Source organism: Anabrus simplex, chromosome 3 (assembly GCF_040414725.1).
Source record: "Anabrus simplex isolate iqAnaSimp1 chromosome 3, ASM4041472v1, whole genome shotgun sequence".
Taxonomy (NCBI): domain Eukaryota; kingdom Metazoa; phylum Arthropoda; class Insecta; order Orthoptera; family Tettigoniidae; genus Anabrus; species Anabrus simplex.
In genome coordinates, this window is record NC_090267.1 from 212,238,434 (window position 1) to 212,253,434 (window position 15,001).

General features: G+C 41.6%; 1 protein-coding gene across 1 annotated transcript in view; it reads right to left on the bottom strand.

Annotated features, from left to right (window-relative positions):
• Positions 1–5,947: 5,947 nt before the first annotated feature.
• Positions 5,948–15,001, bottom strand: part of LOC136866750 (uncharacterized) — a 32,025-nt gene continuing 22,971 nt past the window's right edge. Inside the window, exon 3 of the mRNA XM_068227041.1 lies at positions 5,948–6,782. Within this exon, the coding sequence (XP_068083142.1) occupies positions 6,348–6,782 (435 nt within the window). The 3' untranslated portion in view covers positions 5,948–6,347. The remainder of the gene's footprint in view (positions 6,783–15,001) is intronic.

The following is a 15,001-nucleotide window of genomic DNA, read 5'->3' on the forward strand; positions in this document are numbered from 1 at the left end:
ATGTTGCAATACATGCAGCAGGCAATAGTATAGTGGAAAACAAGGTGAAAAGTTAGATTGGGAGTTTCATCAAGAGGAAAAGGCCTCTCAGTTTTAATTACAATGTTGGAGTGAAAGTATATCGGTATCACAAAGTACTTAGGTGTTTATATAATGAAAGATCTTCATAGGGGTAATTTTTACAACTTTCTTTACATCACTCTGACACAGACAGGTCTTATGGTGACTTTGGGATAGGAAAAGGCTAGGAGTGGGACGGAAGTGACCATGGCCTTAAGGGACAGCTCCAGAATTTGCATGGTGGGGAAATTGGAAACCACAGAAAACCATCTTCAGGGTTGGCAACAGTGGGGTTCGAACCCACTATTTCCGAATGCAAGTTGATAGCTAAGTGACCAAAGCGGCATGGTCACTTCCTTGATGATGATGCTGCTTGTTTTAAGGGGCCTAACATCTAGGTCATCGGCCCCTGACGGTACGAAATGAGACGAAATGCAATGACAAAATAGAAATCCAAAATCCTCCACTGACCAGAATTCAAAGCGTGAGGACGAAAAATGAATGGATGGATATGAAGTGAAAACAATCAGTGGAGCCGACCCGCAATGCCTCAATCTCAATAACTCACGAAAACGATAGTAATACTGAACAAGGGACTGCTTCTTTAGCTCAATACTGAATCGATGATGCTTGCAAGCTAAAGGGATCCAAAATATAGGTCATCAGCCTCTCATAATGGTACTTATTGCTTGGAAAGTAGAACCATGGTATTTGACATGGTGCAGTACTAATCATAAGTATCGTAGACTCGCAGTATTCCGCACATTATGGTACTACTCACAGGTAATGAAATTCGCACATGTAATACATGCCTATGGTGTTTCACACACAGTGGCGCCATTTACAGGCAACGCAAACCTATGGTTTTCATCACATAAGTGTATTAACCACAGGGACTCTTACTATCCCGTGGTGTTCCTTATATAGTGGGTACTAATCGCAAGCAAGCCAGAACACTGGTGTCGCTCATGTAGTGTTACTAATCACATGTACCGTAAAAGCCTGAAACCACGGTGCTCCCGATTGCTACTAATCACAAACCTATTTGGTACCTAACATAGTGGTACTACGCGCAAGTAATAGCGACCCATTGTGCTCTCCGCGTGGTGGTACTAACTACAAGTAGTTTCATGGTTCTAATTGGATCATCCCATGGTCGCCCCTTTTAGTCTCCTCTTACGACAGGCAGGGGATACTGTGGGTGTATTCATCTGCGTCCCCTACCCACAGGGGGTTGTGCGTTTTGTCCGCGAGAGATATTTTATTTCCCTCAAGTCCATCAGCAAGCCGATAAGGACCCCCTATCCGCCACCTGGGACGCGCCACGTGCGAGTATGCCCGCTCCCCCTGCTACGCCAGCATAGCATGTTCGTGGGGTCACTTCCTTGGTCATTGGGGTAATTATATTAATGGGATTGTAAATAAAGGTTACAGATCTCTTCATATGGTTACAAGGGTGTATATGAAGGAGAGCATATATAAGTCAGTGGTAAGACTCCAACTACAGGTACAGTCTGGGAACCTTACCTGAATTCCACAAGTTGAGAACTGGAAATAATTCTAAGGAAAGCAGCATGATTTATTCTGGGTGATTTCCAGTAGTGTTATGAACCTTGGGCTAAGAAGAGCTAGTCTACCAAGTGGTATGTTCTGAGCAGTCAACGTAGAGATGGCGAGGAATGACCACAGTACATGGATAAAGATGAATTGAGTTTTTAAAAGTAGGAAAGATATGAATAAAGTTGGAATCCAAGAAGAAAAAATTGGGTAAATATTACTTTAAAGTAAGAGGAATTATGGAATAGAGTAATTTACCAAGGGAAATGTTAGATAAATTTACTAATTGTTTGAAATTATTAAACTAAATAATAGGGAAACAACTGATAGGGAATCTGCCACCTATGCAACAGCCCTAAATGCAGATCAATGGTGAATGATTGAACACTGAAAGTTAACTGCTTATAATGAAGATGATCATCTGTGTATCTGTGCGCATGCACACGAGCATAGTCACTTTTCTCGGGCAAAGAGTGAAATTTTAAATAATTTTAGGTATAAATTTTGGGTCCAGATATCCAAACCAGGTTTCGATATTGGAAAGCAGGACACAATAAAATGCATATTAATACATGAAATATATTTATTATTATGAAAGGTAAAATTTGATTCTCTGTTGCATAGATTTCAAGTAATTAAAATCTTTCTTATGAAAATAATGTTTCTGTAACAAACACACAAAAATTTATAATATTGTAAAATCCTTATCAAACAGTACTTAAATTGCATATACAGTAGAAGTTACTGCAACAAACACACAAAAATTTAAAATTTATAATATTGTAAAAACCATATCAAACAGTGCTTACATTGCATATAGAAATTATCACTTATTACAGTATTAAAATAATACAAATACAAAGAAAGGCAGACATTTAAAAAACTATATGTATCAGCTGGAGAGGTCAAATAGTTTTATTTACAGTAAATTGTAAAATGACTTTGTTTATCAGCTGAAAAGAACCTCAGAAGGAAGGAACAGGGATATTGCCATTCAAAATTTTTAATGTGATCTCACCCTTCATGAATGATCATTTGTAAAAGATTTACCCAATTATTATTATTATTATTATTATTATTATTATTATTATTATTATTATTATTATTATAATAAAAGACTGTTATGCCTTTCAGTGTTCAGTCTGTAAGCCTCTGAGAATTTACTAAACGTCACCACAATCCTCGATTTGCACCTAGTGTTGTGGCCTCATTTAGTTCTATACCTCTTATCTTTAAATCGTTAGAAACCGAATCTAACCATCATCGTCTTGGTCTACCTCTACTTCTCTTACCCTCCATAGCAGAGTCCATTATTCTCCTAGGTAACCTATCCTCCTCTATTCGCCTCACATGACCCCACCACCGAAGCCGGTTTATGCATACAGCTTCATCCATTGAGTTCATTCCTAAATTAGTTTTTATCTCCTCATTCTGGGTACCCTCCTGCCATTGTTCCCACCTGTTTGTACCAGCAAACATTCTTGCTAATTTTATGTCTGTTACTTCTAACTTATGAATAAGATATCCTGAGTCCACCCAGCTTTCGCTCCCGTAAAACAAAGTTGGTCTGAAAACAGACCGATGTAAAGATAGTTTCGTCTGGGAGCTGACTTCCTTTGTACAGAATACTGCTGATCACAACTGCGAGCTACTGCATTAGCTTTACTACACCTCGCGTACTATATTACCATCCTAGGAGAACACACAACCTAAATACTTTAAATTATCGACCTGTTCTAGCTTTGTATCACCAATCTGACATTCAATTCTGTTGAATTTCTTATCTACTGACATCAATTTAGTCTTCGAGAGGCTAGTTTTCATACCATACTCATTGCACCTATTTTCAAGTTCCAAGATATTAGACTGCAGGCTTTCGGCACAGTCTGCCATTAAGACCAAGTCGTCAGCATAGGCCAAACTGCTTACTACATTTCCACCTAAGTGAATCCCTCCCTGCCATGTTATACCTTTCAGCAGATGATCCATGTAAACTACGAACAGCAAAGGTGAAAGATTACAGCCTTGTCTAACCCCTGTAAGTACCCTGAACCAAGAACTCATTCTACCATCAATTCTCAATGAAGCCCAATTGTCAACATAAATGCCTTCAATTTATTTTAATAATCCCCCCCGTATAGTGAACATCTTTTACCCTGTCATATGCTTTCTCTAGATCTACGAAATATAAACACAACTGCCTATTCCTCTCGTAGCATTTTTCAATTACCTGGCGCATACTGAAAATATGATCCTGACAGCCTCTCTGTGGTCTGAAACCTCACTGGTTTTCATCCAACTTCCTCTCAAAGACTGATCGCGTCCTCCATTCCAAGATGCCAATGAATACTTTGCCTGGTATACTAATCAATGAGATACCTCGATAGTTGTTGCAATCCTTCCTGTTCCCTTGCTTATAGATAGGTGCAATTACTGCTTTTGTCCAATCTGAAGGTACCGTACCAACACTCCACACTAATTTTACTACTCTATAAAGCCATTTCATCCCTGCCTTCCTACTATACTTCACTATTTCAGGTCTACTTTCATCTATTTCTGCTGCCTTATGACAATGGAATTTTTTTTACCATCCTTTCCACTTCCTCAAGCATAATTTCACCAACATTTTCCTCCTCCCCATGAGCTTGGCTGTTTGCAACACCACCAGGATGATTTCCTTTTACATTGAGAAGATGTTCAAAATATTCCCTCCACCTCTCCAGTGATTCCCTGGGATCTATTATGAGTTCACCTGAATTACTCGAAACACTTCATTTCCTTCTCCCTTCCCTTCCTAAGATTCTTTATTACTGTCCAGAAAGGTTTCCACTGCTGCTTGACCTAGCCTTTCCAGGTTATTACCAAAATCTTCCCATGACTTCTTTTTGGATTCAAGAACTATTTGTTTCGCTCTGTTTCTTTCATCCACGTATAACCCGTCTGCCTCAGCCCTTGTTTGAAGCCGTTTCTGATAAGCCTTCTTTTTACGTTTACAAACTGCTCTCACTTCATCATTCCACCAAGATGTTCGCTTTTTCCCATCTTTACACGCAGTTGTTCCTAGGCATTCCCTTGCAGTTTCTACTATAGCATCCCTGTATGCCACCCATTCACTTTCTATATCCTGAACCTGCTTACTGTCTACTGTTCGAAATTTCTTGCTAATCATATCCATGTACTTCTGTCTAATTTCCTCGTCCTGGAGATTTTCTACCCTTATTCGTTTGCAGACAGATTTCACTTTCTCTACCCTAGGCCTAGAGATACTTAGTTCACTACAGATCAGATAGCGGTGTGTACCATCGAAAAATCTGCAAAAAATCTTACATTCCTAACAGATTTCCTGAATTCAAAGTCTGTTAAGATATAGTCTATTATGGATCTGGTACCCCTAGCCTCCCATGTGTAGCAGTGAATAGCTTTATGCTTGAAGAATGTATTCGTAACAGCTAAACTCATACCAGCACAGAAGTCCAGGAAACGCTTCCCATTCCCATTAGCTTCCATATCTTCCCCACATTTAACAATCACCCTTTCGTATCCTTCAGTTCTATTCCCAACTCTCGCATTGAAATCGCCCATTAGCACTATTCTATCCTTGCTGTTGACCCTGACCACAATGTCACTCAACGCTTCATAAAACTTGTCAACTTCATCCTCATCTGCACCCTCACATGGTGAATACACGGACACAATTCTTGTCCTAATTCTTCCAACTGACAAATCCACCCACATCATTCGCTCGTTTACGTGCCTAACAGAAACTATGTTGCGTGCAATGGTATTCCTGATAAAGAGCCCTACCTCAGACTCTGCCCTTCCCTTTCTAACACTCATCAAGTATACTTTATAATCTATCTCTTCCTCATTATCTTCCCTTGCCCAAATATCACTTACTCCTAGCACATCCAGATGCATCCTCTTTGCTGACTCAGCCAGTTCTTTCTTCCATAAGCCCCATTAATATTGATAGCGCCCCATCAAATTCCATTTCGTTCACCAAGTTTTTTTCCAAGGAGTCCCTCGCCTGTCAAATGGGAATGGGACTCCATTACTCCCATAGGTCCGAGGCTTGCTTAAAATATTCTGAGCTGGGTAAATTCATGAAGCAGGATGCTACCCTACTTGCACATAGTCCAAGTGAGGATCTCTCCTCGAACGGGTTATGGACCACCGGTGAATTGTATAGTCCTAGCCGCCTGAGGACAAGGAGGGTCATGACTCAGAATATATCCGAGATGCCCACTTCCATTCCATAGCAACTGGTATCCCGACTCTCAGGACCACTTACTAGGCCACTCAGCCGTTGCCCATGGTTCACAAACTAGGACGTGACTGCAGTAACCCACAAACATGAACCATTATCGAGTTGATGCCTTGCTGTTAACCAAAGTCCAATACCGAGATGAATAGGAGAAACACTGATCCGAATGATACAGCTTTCATCATGGATTCTGCAGATGTGGTGATGGTTTCTCCTAGAGCAAGGACAAGCGGATACCCCGAGCCGGACGTGTTTAGAGATAATGGACACACCTTGGAATTTATTATTGTTATTGGCACTTATTTTTGGGGACACTTACATTGGCAAATGCCACAATAGTAATTCCCTGCATTTGTAATGACATACACATTTTTATAAAAATTTTATATATACAACCGTTAAGTATCTAAAATTTCTCCTTTTAATCTTTACACTGGAATTATGTTGTGCAGAGAAGCTATTTAATCTAACACTCTGATAACTCACAAGTTAAGATTTCTTTCTGTAAAATAGATTCAAAATCTGTTAAAGCTAGCATGATTTCAATAGCTCTCTGTTGCTCAGTTTCAAGCAACTGTTTCTTGAATTCCTTTAAGATCTTCAGTTCAGTTTCTTTGGACTTTGAATGCCACTTTTTCCTTAAATCTGTTAATATTTCCACGAATTCATTAACATTTTTCTCTTTTGCATCTAGTATCTTAATTTTAAGTTCTATTGCTGCTATTTTAAGTTCTTTTAACTTTATTTCAGGTGCTAGAGATTCTATTCTCTTTCGTTCAATTTTGTCTAATTGTTTCTCTCTCTCTTCAAGTGACTTCTCTTGTTCTACAACAGCCTTCTTTCTCAACTCTACCCAGTGAACTATAGTGTCATAGTATTCTCCACACAGCTTGCATCGACTCTGCAAAATAGAAAAAAGCTGTTAGCTCCAAAGTGCAAGTCATACTTGTCAAATGCCAAGTAAATATATATATATATATATATATATATATATACACACACACACACACACACACACACACCACTTGATTAAATTATGACAGTCAGCAAAGGTCAGTAATAAATTACATTGATGACTGGACAGTAATTTGTAATTGGGAACCCTTGCCAAATTTTTTTTTTTAGTGGTTTTGAAACTGCACTAACTAGTAGTCAAAGAATGGACACAAGAATTTAGGAAAATGCTCATTTCAAGTGGACGTACTCAACTTCTTTATATAAATAGGATCTAGAAGTGGTGGTATGCACTTACACTTCATGTGAATAGAATATGGACTTAACTGATAACAAGGAAATACAGGTATGGTTCTGACATTCTCAAAAACCAAAGAACATGGTGCATAGGGGTTCAAGATATCCATTTAATTTTAAACTTCAAGCAAGCACCATTTAAGTGAATATTGATCCATTCATTTCTTAAAAATTCTGGAATCTCTCACATTAAAACCTTTTAGGTTAACCCTGCTTAACTAAGTCTGAATATTATGAAAAGTTTCAGAGAAAATTATCTTCAGAACTTTTTTAAAAAAAATCTATTAAACGAGATGAGCTCTATACAGAAATCGAAGTAATGTACGGTATTAGTGATCATGAAGATGTTTTTGTTGTAGTTAAAAAATATGTGATAAAGGATCATATGGCTGATAAAACAGGCATGAGGGTGTTTTAAAAAAGTACTCTAAATATAATCAGTGGAAAACAGTAAATCAAAATGTAAAGAGACTGTGGGGTGCATTTAAAGCAATTGTTGAGGAATGTGAAAACAGGTATGTACCTTTAAATGTGGTAAGGAATGTCAAAGACGCACTTTCTTATAACAGAAATAAAGAGACTAAAGAGGATGTGCAGATTGGAAAGAAATAGTTATAAATGGGTGTGGAAGTAGGAAGGAAGGAACTTACTAGGCAATAGCATCTAGCAAAGAAGTCAGCTAAGGATAACATGATGGAAAGCATAATTGGCATTCATACAAATTTTAGTGAAAAATGGAAGGGTATGTATTGGTACTTTAAGGCAGAAACAGGTTTCAAGAAAGACATTCCAGGAATCTTTAATGAACAAGGGCAGAAGTATTCAGTCAGCAGTATGTAATGACTGTTACAAGGTTAATGTCCAGACAAAGGAGATAAATAATGCTAATGTAATATTAAAATTTACCTATGGTAACTACATTTACAATAAGATACAAAAGTTAAAAACTAAAGAAGTGGCTGGAATTGATAAGATTTCTGGGGATATATTAAAAGACAATGGGTTGGGATACAGTATAGTACCATATCGTACCATATCTGAAATACTTATTTCATTATTGTTTGCATGAAGGAGCTATACCAAATGAATGGAGAGTTGTTATATCACCCCTGTGTATAAAGGAAAGGGTGATAGACAAAGATGAAAATTACAGGCCAGTCAGTTTGACATGCATTATGTGTAAGCTTTGGGAAAGCATTCATTCTGATTATATTAGACAAGTTTTCAAAATTAATAACTGGTTCAATAGTAGGGTTTAGGAAAGATTATTCCACTGAAGCTCAACTTGTAAGATTCCAAGTAATAAACTTCATGGTTGGGTTCCGTATTGAGTTAAGACTTAACTTAAAATGAATACAAGATTTATTGCTCCACCTTCTCAATACTTAAAATCATTTACCGTTTATCAAAACATTACAATATGATAGTGTCAGGTACTAGTTTCAGTCCGTTTTGGGACCATCATCAGCCTAGCCAAAATTACAAGCAAAAGACAAACTAAAAATGAAGTAATATGGATGAACAAGAGGATGGATGGTAGTGGAATGACATACAAGTAAAAACCTTGTACACAAGTTACAATAATTATAACCAAAATATGTTAAAATTAACAGATGACATATTTTGGTTATAATTATGTTAAAATTAACAGATGACATTTTGGTTATAATTATTGTAACTTGTGTATAAGGTTTTTACTTGTATGTCATTCCGCTACAGTCCATCCTCTTGTTCAGCCATATTACTTCATGTTTAGTTTATGTCTTTTGCTCGTAATTTTGGCTAGGCTGATGATGGTCCCAAAACAGACCGAAACTAGTACCTGACACTATCATATTTTAATGTTTTGAAAAATGTTAAATGATTTTAAATGTTGAGAAGGTGGAGCAATAAATCTTGTATTCATTTTAAGTTTTGTAAGATTCCAGCAAGATATAGCAGATATCTTGAATTCAGGTAAAATAGTCTGTATCACAATTGACCTGTCAAAGGCATTTGATAGGGTTGATCATGGGAGACTATTGGCAAAAATGAGTGCAATTGGTTGATGATGCTTGTTTTAAGGGGTCTAACATCGAAGGTCATTGGCCCCTAATGGAATGAGATGGACGACATGATACACGACTTAAAATTTTTAAAACGTATCCACTGACTACAGTTAAAAAAAAATGGTGATGAAAAATGAGTATGAGATTAAAACAATCAGTGGATCTAATTTGCAATGCCTTATTTTGTAATAGAATAAGAGAAAATACAGGAGACAAAGGAATAAGGCATTGCCTGCTAGTACATTTTATATATATATATATATATATATATATATATATTACATTAGATGTTAAAATAACATTAAAATACGCAACACAAACTAAAGTGAAGTCGATAGGATAAAAGCACAATTGACAGAAAGACACGAGCACAAAGGACATCATTACATACGATAAAACAGACCACTATCCCTCATAAAGCGGATGACGAGGTCTGCTGACTGCTTGTCATCTCGCAAGATAAGGGATACGGTACCCGGGAGGTCAAGACTACGGCGAAGATCGACCAGGTCCATACACTCCGTAAGGATGTGTACCACAGTAAGATGGTCGCCGCAGGTACACACTGGAGGGAGTTCTCCTTTCAAAAGATGCGAGTGAGTCACGATACCATGGCCGATCTGAAGATGACATAATACCAAGGCTTCCCTCCGCAAAGCCCGAAGGGAAGTCTTCCATACCTTCGTTGTTCCTTTTATCGCTCTCAGCTTATTGGGAAGTGGAATGGCCTGGCACTCCATCTCCCAACGGGACATAACCAGATGTCTTAGCTGAGAGCATATATCACTTGCTGGAAGCTTGAAAGGCAACGGCGGCAGTGTAACTGCCTCCTTGGCAGCCTGATCTAACTTCCCCCCCCCCTCCATGCCCATGTAGCTTGAGAGCCACAGAAACGTGATTCTGGTGCCATCATACGAACACCTGGCCAGCAGGTCCTGGATCCGCTGCACCAGAGGGTGCCGAGGGAAACAGGTATCAATAGACTGGAGCGAACTCAAGGAGCCAGTACACACAAGAAAGGTCGGCGCTCATTGTACAGTGTGTACCGCAGAGCTGCACAGATAGCAGAGCTCTGCTGTGTGCACACTACAGGTTTCCAAGAGAGCAAAAAGAAACCTATCATTGTCTGCAACGAATGTACAGCCACCTTCGTATCTGTCCTTGAACCACCCGTGTAGACGAAGACTGAACCTGGATAGCGGCCAACAACGGACAGGAAGAGCCTCCGATAAATTGAAGGGTCTGTGTTTTCCTTCAGGCCAGTGTACAGATCCAGGATTATTTCAGGTCATCATACGACCCACGGAGGTACCCCACTTGGTTGTCTGACAAGGCAAGGAACCAAAGGTACGTCAAACAATCTGTAACTGCTATCCAAGCATATTCCAACCGGCTGCATTGCTCGAGGACAAGCAGCGTACAGCAAACGGTTGCCATTGTTGAAAACGCAAGGATAGCTTGGATGAATTGGCATCTGTCGCAAATTAGCAGCATAGGAAAGAAGCATTTGCTAGTGCCTCAGATGTAAAGGCGGCACACCAGACTCGGTGAGCAGGCTAGCTATGGGGCTTGTTCGAAAGGCTCCCGTCGCCAACCGAACCCCGCTGTGGTGGATGCTTTTCAGCTTTGGCAGGACACTTGGTCTTGCTGAGCCATATGCTGCACTGCCGTAGTCTAACCTGGATAAAATGTGTGCCCTGTAAAATTGTAGGAGCACCGTGCGGTCAGCTCCCCAAGTAGTGCTGCTAAGAAACTTCAAGAGATATTAAGCCTCTTGGTGCATTGCACTTTTAGCTCCCGCACGTGTGGCTCCCACGATAATTTACTGTCAAAAGAGAACCCAAGAAATCGGTCAGTGTCAACAACTGGAAGAACGACATTTCCTAAATAAAACTCAGGATGTGGGTGAAGAGTATGTTGACGACAAAAGTGGACAACAGAGGTCTTTGCGGCAGAAAACCGAAAGCCATGTTCTAAGGTCCACTGCTCCACCCTCCTAATAGCTTGCTGTAACTGTCACTCTGCGACTGCCATACTGCACGAGCTATAGTGCAGAGCAAAATCGTCCACATATAGGGACGGTATTACTGCTGGAGCAGCGGCTGCGACAATACCGTTTATGGCAATCGTGAACAGAGTGACACTAAGGACCGATCTCTGTGGGACTCCATTTTCTTGAACGTGGTATTACGAATATGTCCTCCCTACTCGGACACGGAGTAGACGGAAGGACAAAAAATTCGCAATAAATACGGCAAGTTACCTCTGAATCTCTATTGATGCAGGGCTGAAAGGATACCATATCGCCATGTGGTGTCGTAGGCCTTCACCAAGTTAAAGAAAACAGCTACCAAGTGCTGTTTGCGGAGAAACGCATCCTGGATAGAGCTCTCCAGGCATACTAAGTGGTCAGTGGTGGATCGAGTGGCTTGAAAACTACATTGGTACTCTGACAAGAGTCCTTGTTTCTGCAGACACCACACGAGTCTGCGATTTACCATCCTCTCAAATAGCTTACACAGGCAGTTTGCAAGACAAATCGGTCTGTAACTTCCTGCATACTTAGGATCTTTGTCAGGCTTGAGGACAGGAATGACTACGCCCTCTTGCACTCTATCCAGATTTGGTTGAATACACGAAGGAGATATAGTAGACTATCATCATTAAGGTGTTTCAACATCTGGTTATGAATGTTGTCCGGTCCAGGAGAAGTTTTCTTGCAAAGCGCTAAGGCGCTGCGGAGTTCCCACTCCGTGAAGGACATGTTGTAGTCCTCTGAAGCTTGGGTGGCAAAACTAAGGTGATGACGTTCTGCCACCCGCTTCAGAGCAAGGAAATCAGGATGGTAATTCCCGGAGCCAGATACATCCGCAAAATAACTAGCTAGATGTTTAGCAATCATGAGAGGGTCAGTGGCAACACTGCCTGCAATGGAAATTCCTGGTACAGGAGATGATCCTGGGATATCCGAAATCCGTCGAAGCTTAGTCCATACTTGAGATAGAGTATGTGATGTCATAGACGACACATCTCTCCCATGAAGCCTTCTTACTTTGGTGAATCAGAACTTGCACCTGAGTGCAGAGTTTCTTAAATGTTACCAAGTTGACCACAGCAGCCTGTCTATGGTAACGGTTATGAGCACGACGGCGTACTTTGATGGCTGCTGCTATTTCAACGTTCCACCACGGAAAGAGTTTTTGGTGAGGAGTCCCTGAGAAGAACAGAATGGACTCTTCAGCAGCAGCAGCAGCAGGAATAACTTGGGTGATGTAAGTTATTTCCTCGCTGACGGTCTACCCGGTATCGTTGTTAAAGACAGCTAGTTATGTGTACTTTGGCCAATCTGCATGTTTAAGAATCCATCGAGGGGGTGCCTCGACAGATTTATGTTTCAACAAAGTAAGAATGATGGGAAAATGGTCACTGTCACAGAGATCGTGTGTATTCCACCGAAACAGCGGAATCAACGTTCGGCTGCATAGACTTACATCTATGCGAGAATATGTGCCGTAACGTACACTGAAGTGTGTTTGTTCCCCTGTGTTCAAAATACATAAATCCAGCTCTGTTACTAATGTTTCCAGCTCTCTTCCATGGGGGCAAGGTGTCTCATAGCCCCAGATAGGGTGATGGGTGTTAAAATTGCCCAACAAGAGGAAGGGAGGTGGAAGCTGATCTATAAGATTAGTGACATTTATGTTAAGAGGCTGGCCTGGTGGAAAATAAACGTTACACACTGTTGCTATGACAGGCAGAGGAACCCACACCGCAATTGCTTCCAGTGGGGTCCGTAGAGGAACCTCTTCACTGAAGATATCAGAACGGACAAAAATGCCCACGCCACCAGACGCCCAGTGGGCATAATATCGTTCTGCCGAGTATGATCTGAAATTTCTCAAGACCGTAGGATGACCAGGTCTGAAGTTGGTCTCCTGAATACAGACTATACTCGCTGCGTACTCAGTAATGAGCTGACATAACTCAGCAAGATGCCTGTCATAACCGTTACAATTCCACTGTAACAGTGCCATAGTGTAGACTATAAAAGGAGTGTTAGGTTATGAGCAACAAAATGCTCGCAAGCCTAAAATACTATCAACATCTACATCCGTAGATGTAGGACAGCACGACATCCATCCCGTCATCAACAGACGGCAGGGATGCCGCCCAGAACTTAGACGTTTTTCGGAGGTGAGCAGGTCCTCTACGAGGAGAGCGTGCAGGTTTGTGAGCATGAGTACCTCCTGGCACAGACTCATACCCCCCAGATGGGTGGCATGACTTCTCCTTCGCAGGGGAAGTGCGAGAGCGCTCAGCAAGGGCGCTCTCCTTCGCCGCCTTTTCTGGATCAGACGGGCTGGGAGATGGTTTCCCAGCCCTGGTCGACGATGCCGCCTCCGCTGGCTGGGGCACGGCTTTCGCCAACCTCTTAGGGAGGCGAGCCTTAGCCTTCCCCTCTTGCTTTGCCAGCTGGGAACTGCCAGCCGGCACAGACTTCTGGTTGGTCGAAGGTGGGGTGGTCCCCCCTTCGAGCTTTTACTCTTTGCGACGTTGCTGGGAGCAGCAACAGTCGCCTTGGGCACAGCGATCAGCACAGGTGACGATGTTGAAAATGACGAACCTGGAAGACTGAGCTGTCGTGCTGTAGTTGAGTGTACGGGCAGGTGTATTAGTGGAATTAAACTTACGGCGCGCTTCCTGGTAGGAAAGACCATCCAGGGTCTTGATCTCCTGGATTTTCTTCTCACTCTGATATGTTGGACAGTTCCAATCCCGAGGAGAATGAAAACCGGAGCATTTAGTGCACTTGTAGAGAGTTGTGCACTCCTCCGTGCCGTGAGCTACTCGTCCACATGTACCACATACAGACCGATTCGAACAGCGAGATACTATACGTCCGAATCGCTGGCATTGATAGCATCCCCTAGGAGGCGGGATGTACGGCCTCACATCGCAATGATAAGTTGTTACCTTGACTCTCTCTGGTAACACTGATAACTTGAAAGAGAGAATGAAGTTACCAGTGGCAACGTCTTCACCGTTGACCTTGCGCGTAATGCGCAGGACGTGTCATGCCATGGTTCTTGATGTCTTCCATCAACTCGTCGTCAGTGTTCAAAATAAGGTCGCAGTGAAAGATGACTCCACGAACCAGATTCAAGGATTTATGCTCCTCCACTTTGACGGGGATTTCGCCAAAGTGGTCGCACTTAAGCAACTGATCAGCTTGCAGTGCTGTACGAGTCTTTTCTTGAGGTCCTCAAGTTCATCGTAGACACCTTTGATGTGTCGACTAAAAAGGATCAACTTAACCAGCTTAAAATCATGCTCATCGATTCTGGCAGCAAGCAGAAACCTAGGGAAGCTGGATCCCATTCCTTCACATTGCATATGTTCCCAGGAAGTTGAACCTCTCAGGGAAGCAAAAGTTAAAAGACTTTGGTGGGGGACCACCTTGAGAGGGGCGACTTCGTTTGGAAGCTATGCCTGAAAACTTCCTCCCCGAATGCCACCCACTACAATCAGGGGTCTCTGGAGCCGAACCAAGCAGCCAAGGCAATACCCACCTGGTCACAGCAGATACTGCCCGGGGTCCGATGTTGGACGATGCCTAATACGGAATGACTGAGGCAATGAGCACTAAGACTCCCTTCCTCCAGTCACCCGCAATAGCATGTACCCCATAGCATGTACAGAGCACTAAATATAGAAAAAAAATTAATAATATGTCCTGGCATTCGGCTGTGCGGGGACCTGGGTTGTCAGGCAGATACTACTGCCAAGGTACATGGTGTTCCCACCCGCAATGTTTGGGTGG